Below are 14,058 nucleotides of genomic sequence, written 5' to 3'. Positions count from 1 at the left end.
TGAGTTAGGCTTTTATCAGAACCCCTCACTGGAAGACTTAGTTATGACCTTGAAATCTCTGAGAATGGGATTATGAAATGTGCTAGTCCTGAAATTTTAAATATTTCCTTCTGCAGGCTCCACCTCAGTGTCAAATGGAATCACAACAAGCCCCAAAGTGTCCTACCCAGGTAAAATGAAATGTCCCAAATGCACTGGATGAATTGTCTCTTCCACATGAAGCTTTCCTTAATCGTGAATGTGTGTGATCATTTGTGCACGCATACACACAGAAACTTGATATGTGTACATGCTATCTAATAAATCAAATGACAGCATTATCCTTTTACAGAAACCACTGTAGTAGCAACAGGAGATCAAGAAAATGAAAATAAAACAGGCGAGTATGGGAAAAGTACTAATTTCTTTGTTACTTATTCAACTAACACTTCTTTAATACCTTATATGTGCTAGACTCTGTAGCAGCCCTTGCCATTTTATTACTTTGTGTGTGGGGGGTAGAGAGATAATTTTTTTAATATAAATTTATTTTTTATTTGTTTTTATTTTTGTCTGTCTTGGGTCTTCATTGCTGCGTGCAGACTTTCTCTAGTTGCGGCGAGCGGGACCTACTCTGTGTTGCAGTGCATGGGCATCTCATTGCGGTGGCTTCTCTTGTTGCAGAGCATGGGCTCTAGGTGCGTGGGCTTCAGTAGTTGCAGCATGCAGGCTCAGTAGTTGTGGCTTGCGGGCTTAGTTGCTCTGCAGCATGTGGGATCTTCCCAGACCAGGGCTCAAACCCCTGTCCCCTTCATTGGCAGGTGGGTTCTTAACCACTGCACCACCAGGGAAGCCTGGAAGAGATTATTATGGGCACAGATATTATCGTTATAGTGTATTTAATGCTACTCAAATACGTGCACAACAATTATGGTCCTGGGAGTGCACTGAGACTGTTAATTTCTGTTTATTAGTTGGTAGGGTTGAATGAAGGCATTAGGGAAGAGATCATTGATTTCAATATTGGCTAGGCTGAGTAGGGAATTTCTGCCAAATGGCACTTAAAAAGACAGAGAGACTTGAGACAGCATGAGTGACTTCAGGAATCAACCAGGTATTGGTAATATTTGTATGAGGTTCAGGGAAGAAATGAGATTAGAAAGGTAAGCAAAGGAATGTTTAAGAAGGACCTTATTTCCAAACTTAAATGAGACTTTATCCTTATAATAAATGGGGTCTCCTTAAAGATTTTGTTAAGAGAATGATATGATCAGGTAGGTCTTAGGAAAATTGCTCTGAAAGCAATGTGGAGAGTATGAGATTGTATCTTATTCCTCCCGTTACAAATTTTTTCAATGAACTGGGAATTCTGGGTAGGGAAAATTTTCTGCTATATTTATGCCTAAACACAATTTCTCTCTGCTGTTGCTGGTTTCTGGTAATCTGTTAAGCATTTATAATTGGGAATTAGTCTAGTGTCCCTTAGTAAAGAGAAATATTTTATGCCCCAAACTTGCACATCTTTAATTAATTTATTTTCTGTTTTTCTGTACCCATTAGTTGTTGGGGTCCTTTTACTCAAACATAAAGAAACTTCAAGTTCTTCTCAAATATTCTGTTACTCCTAGTTCAGCCTTCTGCTTGGTAGAGAGAATAAAAATATTAATCTGAATTTTAGCAATTTGGAAATAGAATTTGAAATTTGAGTGGATTGTTAGGTTGACCGAACTTTGCGATAAGTGAAACCTCAATAAAAAAAAAGTAAGCAGTTTAAAGCATTTTGTGGGAGTGGAGACAGAACAAGATTAAAATCTTGTAAGACAAAAAGAGGATAAAAATTCTTAAAGGATTAAAACCAGGCAACTAATAATACTTATATCTTTTCTATATCTGAGTTATCCTTTTCCTTGTTTGATTATATATTTTATTGTCCTATTTATCAGAACTGTCTTCCGAGAAATTTTGAAGAGACGTTTACCTTGATTCTCATTCCTCCTTTTGATTCTCATATTTTCCTCCCATTAAAATTTGAAATCTAAAGGAAACACTTTCTAATGGCGGAATATCAAATGCCATGAGGAGTAGAAAGGGAAGATTGATGGGAATATGTCTGTTTGTAAGACTAGCAATGTGGCCATGTATTTTCAGTGATTAGAAAACTATATTTATTCCAAACCTATTCCAGTAACTTTAGAGATTAATGTGAGGTGTCTGTTTTTACACAGGATGTCCAGTATCACTTCCACCGCCTCCAGGTAAGCTTACCTCCACTTGAAAATCAATCATCCTACATTAATGGTTTTTCTTGTAAATCAAATTTCAGAGGTCATGCCAATGAAACTCACTAGCTATGGAAGTGTGATAGAATAGGAAAACTTGAAGTGTATGAATTTAGCTTTTATTCACCAAATAAATAGTGAATGATTGTTTTGTCACACACAATAATAAAGCCAAATAAGTAATAAAGCCAATAATAATAAATAAATAATAAAGCCAAATAAATAATAAAGCCAAACCAAACAAATGCATCTTGTCACTTAGTCAAAATAGAGTTTACTAAATAAATTGTTTCATGTAACTATATGATACCGTGATCAAAATATTGCTGCTCGATAGTATTTTTTAAGCTAAATAATTCCAGCTTTTTTTGAGGACTGAATTTTAGCAAGAAAAATTAGGTGTAACCAGAGTTCAATACTTTTAGAGGACTTTGAGTTCCTCTAAAATTATCAAGCCAATGTGATGTGCTTTGTACAAAGTGGCAAAAGTTACCAAAAAAATCATTCTCTGATCTTAGGATAGAGTGGGAGTAGGGAGATTTTCAAAGAAACATAAGCAATTTTCATATAAGGCTGAAAATAAATTTCACAGTGAAATATGTGACCTATGTATTATATAGCAAGCACATGTTATGTGTCACACATGTTACATATATTGTATACTTTGGAAGGATTCTCGGGTATTTCATTAGAGAATTGGAATTTGAGAACAATAAGTAGTCTAATTCAGGGTATGTAAATGAAAGAAGTGAGACAAGGTCGAGATGGTAGATTGGAGACATGTTATGGCAACCTCAGAAGGCAGAACGCCAAAATAAGGTATTTAGTTTACAAGGGGTATCAGAAGTTCTTGATCGAAGCAATGATGAAATGAAAAGTAGGCTTTAGGAAAACTATTCTACCTATGACACAGACAATTGACTGGATTAGAAAGAAGACTGAGTCAGACTTCCCCAAAAAAACCAGATTCTGCTAGGTCAAAGATACTAAGGTCCTGCTTAAGGATACGGAGAGGGGGAAGGGTAAGCTGGGACAAGGTGAGAGAGTGGCATGGACATATATACACTATCAAACGTAAAATAGAGAGCTAGTGGGAAGCAGTCGTATAGTACAGGGAGATCAGCTCGGTGCTTTGTGACCACCTAGAGTGGTGGGATAGGGAGGGTGGGAGGGAGGGAGATGCAAGAGGGAAGAGATATGGGGACATATGTATATGTATAACTGATTCACTTTGTTATAAAGCAGAAACTAACACACCATTGTAAAGCAATTATACTACAATAAAGATGTTAAAAAAAAAAAGATACTAAGGTCCTGGAGTAGTATTGTAACAAGTAAAATCAGGAAAGGAAGGGATTCAAGTGAGGATAAGGATACAAGATTTTGCAATTGGTTCAATGCCAAATGATGGAAAGGAAATAATCAAGATGACTTCTAAGTTTTAAGCTTAAGTATTTGAAAGCATAGTTCAGTCCTTAACAGGAGGTGGCCAGCTTAGATGAAAAACTGGTTTTAGGGGAAAAATGATTCAATCTATTTTGTGCACATTTTGTGCACGTATCTGAGGTTCTTTTAAATCCGCCGAGGTGCTGTTTATTAGGCCAAGGGAGATCTGGGTCCGTAGCTCACAAGAGATGTTTATACAGGAACTAGAAGTTTGAGAGTCATCCACTTGATGTTACAGTGGATACTGTAAAGATGGAGGAAGGTACCAGTGAGAAGAATAGAGACAAAATGAGAGGGAGGAGGAAGAGCTGCTAACAGGAATTTCAGAGTGTTCAATCTGAAGGAAGAACGTTTTCAAGAAGGTGAGAGGTAAAAAAATGTCAGCTATTGTAGGGAACTTGAAAAGCTGAGAAAGAGCGCTTGGAACTGGTAATTATGAGGTCTTGGTGACTTTTAGGATTGTGGAGACAGAAGTCAGAAAGTGAAACAATACGTAAAACAGTAGCCATAAGATTTGTTGACCACTGACAGGAGAGGTCAAGAATTATCCTTTCTGAGGATTGTAAAAATAGGAAATATATATATGCTTGCTAAAGACAGTTTGCTCAAAGTAGGGGGAGGTGATTTATCCACCTTAAAGTACCTTACAATCCTTCATAATTCTGTATCTCTGAAATACTAGTGCCAATTTAGTATTGGTCAACCTGGTGGTTATCTACAGATAATTGACTGTTATATTTTGCCGAATTTAATTAGCATTTGTCATTTCATGTTAACAGTTTGTCATGGTCCACTGGGAGAAAAGAAGTCTGTAAGTACACAGTTTGTCTCTACTTTAATCCAAATTTGCTGTCATTCCTGTATTCAAATAGAAGTCTAAACTTGGTTTGTTTTTGTAGCCTGGAGACATATGGACTGCCAATTGCCACAGATGCACCTGTACCAATGCAAAGACCGTAGACTGTAAACCCAAGGAGTGTCCTTCTCCACCCACATGCAAAACTGAAGAGAGGCTTGTAAAGTTCAAAGCTAATGATACCTGCTGTGAAATCGGGTACTGTGGTATGTATTCATAATACATTATTTGAATTGAATTGAATAGTTGTTTACTTCTTCACACATTCAAGAGATATTTATTGAGCTACTAATATGAGTCAAATGCTTGATGGGTGTGATAAATAAAGCAGAATCAATACTTGCCCTCTTAAAACTTACTATCTTTGGAGCAGGGGAAACCCAGTTATGAATGTAATCAGTAGGTTAAAAGGAGATCATGGTGTTATGGGAAGAAACATTATAATGTTTCCTTATTGGTTGGTAAATATGATCTCATATACAATGTCTGTTTTGTAAATAAAAAAATTATAATATTTATCTTAGGGTAAAATATGTACTTATTTTTCAGAACCAAGAACATGTTTATTTAACAATACCGACTATGAGGTGAGGTCATTTCTACTTTAAAATACTTTTATTAATATAATTATGAATAAATGCAGGCTCTTTCAGCTAATATGAAAAACTCATAGATAATGGTGGAGTGGAATTTGTTTATTTTTTTCCCATATTCATTACAAAAGAAAGGTCAAATGCAATATCCACCATAACTTGCTTCCAAGGGGGCAATATACTTGATCATTAACCTAGCAATGGAGCTTCTGAACAAAATTTCCCATGGGTCTCATGAAATGGAGAAGACATACAATGTTCAAATCAATGAACAGAGTGAAACTGTAATTATAATTAGAAAGATCAGATGGCCGAACTGTCAGAGATCAAATAAGAAAACCCAAAAGACTAGAGCTCTACTATAGGGATATAGCAACACAGTATATTCAGGGCTGGATTTGACAACTGATTTGACATATTGGAAAGTAATTTAACTTTCTAGGAAAAGTATCACAAAGCCATAAAAACCAGATGATTCTCAAACTGATATTAATAAATTTGAACTGGTGATACTAAATATTACAACAATCTAAAAATAAAATAAAATATGTGGTATGTTAGGAAATACATAAAACAGAGCCTATAATTAAATAATAATTTAATTTGATATAACTCATTTATTACACTCACATTTCTACCTGGGCTTCTTAAATTTTAGTTTCCAAAGGTTATCTGACTTGAGAACCTATGACAGTTTTGAAATGTAAAATGCGACGATGTTTAAAGAACAAAGAAAAGTTTTACCTCTAATAATTTATATGCAAAATAGTTGAAATAATAAAATTTCAGTTTACCAGAAAGTTCAATTGTGGTTTGAGGGCCTGATATAAATGGAATTTCCCAAACTGATGTTTGAATTTTAAACATAAAGTAATTATAAAGCAATCTAGAGAGCTTTAAAAGCACAGGAACATATAGAAAGATAGAAGATATCTTGTGGGACTTTTCTTTAAAATCCTTGAAAAATATAATAGAGCTACTATAGATGAATCTTAATTTGAGGACTGAGACTCTTGACACATTCTGTGCTCTCAGTGAAGACATTTGATTTATTCATGGAAGTAGAAGACTTTAATCCACCTTTTCTTAAATATTCATCTAATAGCTGAAAGTGCCTCTGGAAATTCACTAAACATTATAAAGTTGAAAAAAGAATTACAGATTTTATTGTCAACCTGAAAAAGAAATCAAGATGAATACTCATTTGTTCTTTCCCCCTCCCTCCCTCCCAGGTTGGTGCTTCATTTGGTGACCCCAGCAACCCATGTGTCTCCTACTTCTGCCACAGCACAGGTTTCGTTGCGGTGGTACAAGACTGCCCAAAGCAGACTTGGTGTGCAGAAGTAAGTCATCTTCTTAAGCAGTGATCAACAAAGTTCACTTCTCATGTTAAATATAAACGCAACCTGTCTTCTTCCTTATTTGGAAAAGTTTGTGCCTGGACAATAGTTATACATCTCTTGTAGATTCCATTCCAGTTATGTCATACACCTTTTATTGCCAAGTATATTTTTCATATCAAATATATATTTGCAGGTTCTATAAAACTTAATCTAGTGCTAGTCTAGAAGTAAGTTACTGTAGAAAGCATGTTACTGTTTTTTAAAGAAACAAAAAACTATTTTTTTCAAGGTTCATGGATTCAGCTTAATCATTTTCTGTAAAAGAACATATTTTTTAACATAATCACATAAATGTGTACTGTTCAGATCTCTCTTTGTGCCACAATTTTTATCCCCCGAAAATATGGTGAGGGTTTTGTATTAATGAATGCTTAAGTTTAAATTACTAAGGAAGATTTAAATTTAACTATTTTTTTCTTTCTGAAGCTATAATTGATAATATAGTTTAAAGTTTTATTTTAGAACTCCAGTGTTGGCTTTCAACATTTACTGAGTTTTTACTTTGAGACATTGATAAGTTTGAGGGTATGATAATTTATAAGGTGAAAATCCTGCCCGTGAGAAACTTAGTGTCAAGTAGTAATGTTATTATTAAAGTATTTTTTTTCAATTCAAATAGGGAGGAGTAATTTTTTATTTTTTGGTATTTTATTTTAAAGAAGAATTTAATTTAAACATTGTTTTTCCCTTTCTAACTACTGTTGAAAAAATTTGGTGTCAATAGTCTCATTTTTATTGCTATACTCTCCCGTCTGTGCTGACTGGATCTGAGATCAACGTGTCTATCTGTTCCATTTCCCGCTTTGTGATGCTATTTCAATAAGTTAACAAATGTTATATTATTTATAGAAAAATACAGAGGTTTTTCAGTCTGTTTCTTTTTCTCTTACCCCTATAGGAAGGCAGAGTCTATGATTCAAATAACTGTTGCTATACATGTAAGTAAAATCAAGTTCCACATACGGAGGAAATGTAAACTGTTGACAAAAATTTAGTGTTTCTTTAAAACAAAATGGCAGATCATTAATAGAAAGTCTCCTGTGTTTTTAACACAATAGGTAATCTAACCCATATGCATAAACTAACAATTAATACAAAGTATTATATTTTCTCACGCATGTTGGTTGCAGCATTCTTCCCAGTAAAAACCAGTGATGTTTACAAGGGAGAACATTTAATTTTCATGGAAAAAAATTAGTTTGCTCTCCTAACATCAGTAGGTTATGTTGTAAATTGTTGTATTAGATCATAAGGATGATCAGCAATGAGAAAATGGATATCAGAAAAAACCATCTCTCTGCCTTTTCTTCCTTCCCTCCTCTTTCTTCCTTCCTCCTTCTACCTGCTTCCCTTCCTCCTCCTTCTTTTATTTCTTCTTCTCCTATGATAGTAATAATAGAATAATAATAACATTTATTGAGTATTAACCAGGTACCTTGTTCTGGGTGTTGAGACAGTTAATCCCTTTCAATAACATTGTGAAGTATTTGTTGTTATTATTCTCTATTTCATGGTTAAGAAAACTGAGACTTAGCAATTGTTAATGTTGAACCTCATTTTTGACTCTGTTATCCTAGGTAAAACTAATTGCAGATCTTCACCCGTGAATGTGACTGTTAACTACAATGGTTGCAAGAAAAAATTTGAGATGGCAAGATGCATAGGGGAATGCAAAAAGACTCTCAGGTAAGTTTTTCCTTGAATGTATACTGTGCATTAATTTTGGAACACTGTGGAGAAAATTAAGCGTTTAAAACATTACATGGACAAATGTTTACATGAGAGCTAATGATCAGGACCTGGTTAAAATGAAAATATTAATACCTGCAAATCAAAATAAACATTTAAAATAGTAATTAATTATTTTGAAGTAGTTTCTAAATAAGTCAAACATAATACATTTATGACAAATGTATTTATTTTCATATAGTGATTACAGAGATTACTTAACAAATACTCTTGCTTAAAGGTGATTTTTTTAAAAGTTGCTTACATTTTAGACATAACATATATTACATATTTTTCCTTTTGTACACTTTTACATGTAGATTAATATATGGAGAATAATAATTTGGTATTAAGTTGTATATTTAAAAAATGTTTTGTTTATATTTTTTGCACCATAATGCTCTAATTATGAAATGGTAAATCTCTCCATTTTGGACTTTTTTCATTTTCTTTTGTTTTTTTTTTTGGTCTTACATACCAATTGTAATGAATCCACACCAGAAGTTTACAGTAAAGGGGGAAATGCAAGGTGTAGGGAAAGAATAAATTTGTTAGAAGACTTGCTAAATCACTTAGACAATTAGAATTTGAACATTGATGTCAATTTATTTCAGAAGACATTCTGAAAATATTTATTACCTAATTTTCTTTTTTTAAGGTATGATTATGATAACTTTCAGTTGAAAAATTCATGCCTTTGCTGCCAAGAAGAAAACTATGAGTTCAGAAAAATTGTTCTTGACTGTCCTGATGGCGGTACAATACCTTACAGATACAGGCACATCACGAAGTGTTCCTGCTTAGACATGTGCCAACAATCTACGACCTCAACAGTCAGTTAATAGTAAATAGCATTACCTTTCCAGTTGTAACAGACCAGGTATTTATTTTGTAAGTGAACAAAAATAATGACTTAAATAATGAGAATAACTAAACATTTGTATGTCACTCAAAATGTGAGTTGCCATTATGAGTCTTTTTGTTCTTTTGTTGACTGAATCTGAAAAATAAATACAACTTTGCAAGCAATTAGTGAACATATGTATTTATTTGGTAGCAATGAGAATTCTAGAAGTCAAGGAGAAACTGAGTCATACCATGGCTCTCTAGTGTACTCGCTTTCTAGTCTTCATCTGGATGAGGCCATTTTCCTGTTTTGTTCCTTCCCTTCACAGCCAAACTTATGAAAATGTAAATTTTGTTCATTACCCCTTTCATTCTATGACAACTCCCTCTGCTGAGGACACCCATGGCCTTCTTATGATATTTTTCTGTAGGGTCTGATATCATTTTCACTCTTCCTTTCTTGAAACATTTTTCTTGCTGTTTCTGTGACATCATTTTAAATTAGTACTCCTACATTCTGTGGACACCTTCACTTTTGCCAGTCTTTTAAATCTCAGTTCTCCAAAGTTGTATCCTGTTCCTCTTCTCATTTTACTGAGGCTCCTTGGACAATTTCACTAACATAGGCAGATGTGTTTATACATGGAGGATCTCCAATCTATATCTCCAGCCCCAAACTCTTCTTGAATTACACTGATAGAATTACATTGATAGAACTCTGAATTTACATCTCTAACTGGACATTCTGTAGGTACCACAAATTAAGCAAGACCAAAACTAAATTAATGTCACTCCCTCAACCCACTCCTCTACTTGTATTTTGCATATCATTGAGGTAGTTAGCTAGAAGAAGTTGAGGTTCAATAATATCATGACTGTCATCTTCAGTACATTCTACACTTTGCTACCTCACACTCATACCCTTCTTCCTATAGGTATATTTCCGAATGTGTCTTGCACAACATTGTTTACATATGCAAAACATGCAGTTACTAGCACTCTTATTCCCTTCCCAAACCCAATTTATCATAATCCACTTCTGTACTACTCACCTTTTTATATGACTTGGACTATTGGTACATTTAACTATCATCAAACACTGTATGTCCAGTGGTGGGTGAAGAAACTTGGTTTCTTGGTAACTAGGATCTTGGTAACTGCCAACAAAAGGTGAATAATAACTAAATACAGGTGGATATTACAAGTACTTTTAAATTTGGTCCCAAGGCCTTTGGCTTTCCTCCATGTCTTATCACTGGTTCCAGGTTTTTCTTCCTCTCAGTCTATATCTGAGTTGGTCAGTTGGCAAAATATTGCAAATTTGAGCCTTTAAAAATCCAAATGGATGAATTTGTAAGAGTTTTTCAATACATTTTACCTCAGGGAATGATAAACACCGAATCAACTATACACCTACATCTCAGCCTTTACTGCATGACAGTAACTCTATTCTCCTTTGGTAGTCAGAATTGATCATCCCAGACAATATAATGACAGAGACAGATTATCTGCTTAGAAAGGCTGTTCTAGAGTCACAAAAGACCCAAAATGGCTAGCAGGGACTTTGAACAAATGGGAGATAATGTAAATCTTGATTTCTGGTTCATCTAATATGTCACATAGTGCAATCAGCATATCAACCTCACAAGTTAGTATCCCTCGGCTGGTGTTAGGAGTTCTCAATAGGCCAGTCTTTAAGGTTTACCATCTATGAATAATAGGCAAATTTCATTGATGCTGTGTGCACCTATTGCCTTTCCTTTTTTCATTTTGAAACAAATTTTTTTCAGTTGAAAGGAGTGCTGTGCATCATTTCATGGTAGTGAATAAAATATTCAATAAGCTATGGATAGCAGTACTTCCCGAGGCATATTAAACACAAAAAGAAAATTCAAATCAACAATTGGTTATATCAAAGAAAAGGAGTACTGATCTCTTCCCAACTGAAAAGGATCAAAGTTGTCAACTGTTACCAGGTGGCTGACTGGCACTCCATGATGAGGCCAAAAAGGAAGATCACTTTATTGTTGACACTGTGGTACTCATACTGCCTTTAGTGGCAGAAACTTAGGTTCTTGAGCCCATATATCACCTCTTCCCTGCCACAATTGCTACCTTATTCATGAACATCATTGTTGAAGGAGGTCATCAAGAGTACATGATGGCCAGTTGATCTGAGTATGTGCTGAGGCAGTTGGAGGCTCCTTACCCCCTTCCCTGTCCTTTGAATGTGTGTTCTACTTACCTTCCCCTCACTAGCAGCTACCCCAAGGACATAGCCTTGAGATAGTGTAGTGTTATTGAGACCATCCGAATGGTATATGTGACTGAATTCAATTAAGGCCTCTATATAATCTTTTAAGATTCTGGCAGGTGGATGCAGAGATCCACTTATCTTGTGGTGCCCAAGACAAGCCTTGTAAGTAAGTTCCTTTGATAATTAAAACCTGCCACCTACCAATCTGCAGTGGTCTGCCTCTTCAGTCTTTCCTTGCCCTCTGTGTACAGGGGCCAATTTACAAACCAACACTCATTTAGCAACTACTGGCCAAGATGAGAAAGAAGACTTACTGACAACCATAAACTGTGATAACCATAGTTAACACATACTGTTTGTTATCTGATTCTTGCATGAAAATCCTGGTAAGGAATCTCTGGTAAATATATGCTTACTTATGTTCAGACTTGGATCTATTCTGGTGACCCAAATGATTTTTCTTAATCTTCTTTGTGTCATCCTCCAATTTTGCTTCTTTTAAGTCCTTGGTTATTTCTATCAATTATCTGCTACTTCCCTGAAATCAGTGTAAAACCTGACTTTGAGCCAACCTTCTACTAAGCACAATAGCCAATGAGAAATATCCTTTCCAGTTGTCATCCATGGCGTTGCTTGAGATAGACTATAATACCACACAGAGCTTACTTTTCACTGATACTGGGGTCATTTGGTAATCCAGCCTTGAGTGTTTTCATCTTGTGCCAACTAGTCATAAGCTAGTCCTCCCGTCCAAGCAATAGGCATAAATTCAGACAAAGGTGACAGCCAGATAAGTGGTATCATATTGTAGGCACTAAGAAACCATCTCATGGATCTGACTTTTGCCTTTGAGATCTGAATGGGCCATGGGGCACCCATCTTGTATATATGAATTCTGACTGCTGCTGGGAATGCCTAACTTCATGGCTATATAGACAAGAAAATGTCCAGTCCAGGATGAGGTGCTTTGGTCACGGTTACCTGTTATTGCTAGATACCAGTAAAAAGCTTGTATTTGTTGAAAATAGCATAGGTGCTCCAGATACTGATGTGGTCTTGCTCCCAAAGCAATTGCTATGATTATATTAAAACCTGTCATTGGCTTCCCGAAGTTTTGTTCTTCTGCTAAAGATTCTTCTAGAACCATTAAATCAGCACAAGTTGTAATAGTTAAAATCAAGGCAGTTTTCACCAAAAACTTGATAACGCAAACAGCTGTTTGTTTGGTCAAAGTCCCTCTAGAGTTAGAAGCTCTTAGGTCATCCAGTAAAAGGACTTAAGAAAGGCATCCATATAGGTTTTATATTTCCAAAATCTAATGGGTCTATCTCCTAGTACAGGGGAACAATTTACAACAGCATGTCCTTCACTTTGGAAGTGATGGCCTACTATCTCTGTATTATTAGGAATTCAACTGATTACAGAAAACCCAAAATAAGTGACGCAAAAAAATAGAAGTTTCTCTCTCATGCACAAGACTGGGTATGTGATCTGGAACAGGTATGACTCACCTAGTATCTCCTATATTGTTTCTCTGACATTCTCAACATGCATCTTTCATTTTCCATCTGTAGCTCATGATGGTTCCCTACAGGCCCTAGCATTTCAGCCTCATTCAAATCAGCAAAAAAGGGGAATGGAAGAAGGGGAATGTATGTGCCTTCCTTTTAAAGGCAAGACCCAGAGTTGTACACATACTTCTACTAATATACTATTTGCCAGAATTACAGAGCCACAACTGCCTATGGAGCCACAACTGCCTATGGAGCCACAACAAGTGATTCTAAAATGAAGGCCTATGGATTGTCTATAACATAAGCATTGGGGATCTTTGCAAAAATATAGATTTATAAACTTCATCCAAGAGATTCCAATTCAGTAGATTAGAAAGCAGGTACTAAATTGGAATCAATATTTATATTGATTCCAAACCAATATTTGGAAACAAAGTTCTGGAGCCCATATTGTTTCATTTGGTTACAGAAACATCTAGAAGAGCAGCTGCAATTCAGTCATCACCAAACTAAGCTTATTGTGAGGGATACTGTGAGGCACTGCTCAGATTCCCCTTCAAAAATGAAGGATTTATTTTCCCAGCTTTTGAGAGTGCTGCCAGAAGATTGCTTTCAGCTGTCTGCCTCCTTCAGGGATTGCCTCAGCTAAAGAAAGCCACAACTCTCAACGTCCTATCCCCTTTCTGGAGAAAAGAGGAGCATCCAGTGACTGATGAGGGGCAGTAGAAAGGTTTGGCCCTCTCATCACAACTTGCATCTTAAGAATGCCCTGAAAGGTTGACTGAGCCTTCCATTGAAGACACATAATGGCTTGACTTCTCCCTCTGTCCAGTCTTGATTCCTTCCTTCTCTTCCACAGTTTTGGATTCCAAGAGCATTCCCTAATAAACCTACTCTTTGTTAATATCCATCTCAGAGTCTGATCCTAGGGAACTGATTCTGCATTACTTATGGAAATTTAGCATCATTCTCTAGGGCGGATCAATTGTAACATTCAAGCTTGAGAATTGAATAGGGGAAGAATGCAGAAATGAGTCTACCTATGTCTCTCATTTTTGATGGTGGCCTTGAAATGAGCTAAACATATGAGTCCTCCACCACTGCCTCTATCTCTCATTTTCTCCCCCAGTCTTTCCCTTATATAATAAAAAAGTTTC

At 35.6% G+C, this 14,058-nt stretch overlaps 1 protein-coding gene and 1 long non-coding RNA gene across 2 annotated transcripts in view; one reads left to right on the top strand and one right to left on the bottom strand.

Annotated features, from left to right (window-relative positions):
• MUC19 (mucin 19, oligomeric) overlaps positions 1-9,313 on the top strand; it is a gene marked incomplete at its 5' end in the record, with an annotated part of 121,234 nt that extends 111,921 nt beyond the window's left edge. The window contains 10 exons of the mRNA XM_082421153.1: positions 117-170; positions 332-379; positions 2,205-2,234; positions 4,484-4,515; positions 4,604-4,766; positions 5,110-5,147; positions 6,386-6,496; positions 7,455-7,494; positions 8,134-8,242; positions 8,943-9,313. Coding sequence (XP_082277279.1) covers positions 117-170; positions 332-379; positions 2,205-2,234; positions 4,484-4,515; positions 4,604-4,766; positions 5,110-5,147; positions 6,386-6,496; positions 7,455-7,494; positions 8,134-8,242; positions 8,943-9,126 — 809 coding nt within the window. The 3' untranslated portion in view covers positions 9,127-9,313. The remainder of the gene's footprint in view (positions 1-116; positions 171-331; positions 380-2,204; positions 2,235-4,483; positions 4,516-4,603; positions 4,767-5,109; positions 5,148-6,385; positions 6,497-7,454; positions 7,495-8,133; positions 8,243-8,942) is intronic.
• The window catches only part of LOC309641933, an 870,732-nt gene that overhangs the window by 202,713 nt on the left and 653,961 nt on the right, over positions 1-14,058 (bottom strand). The window lies entirely within an intron of this gene.

The sequence above is a fragment of the Balaenoptera physalus genome (assembly GCF_965194825.1).
Source record: "Balaenoptera physalus genome assembly, chromosome: 13".
In the NCBI taxonomy this organism is placed as follows: Eukaryota; Metazoa; Chordata; class Mammalia; order Artiodactyla; family Balaenopteridae; genus Balaenoptera; species Balaenoptera physalus.
The sequence above is the reverse complement of the archived record's forward strand: the minus strand, read 5'-3'. Positions and strand labels throughout refer to the sequence as shown.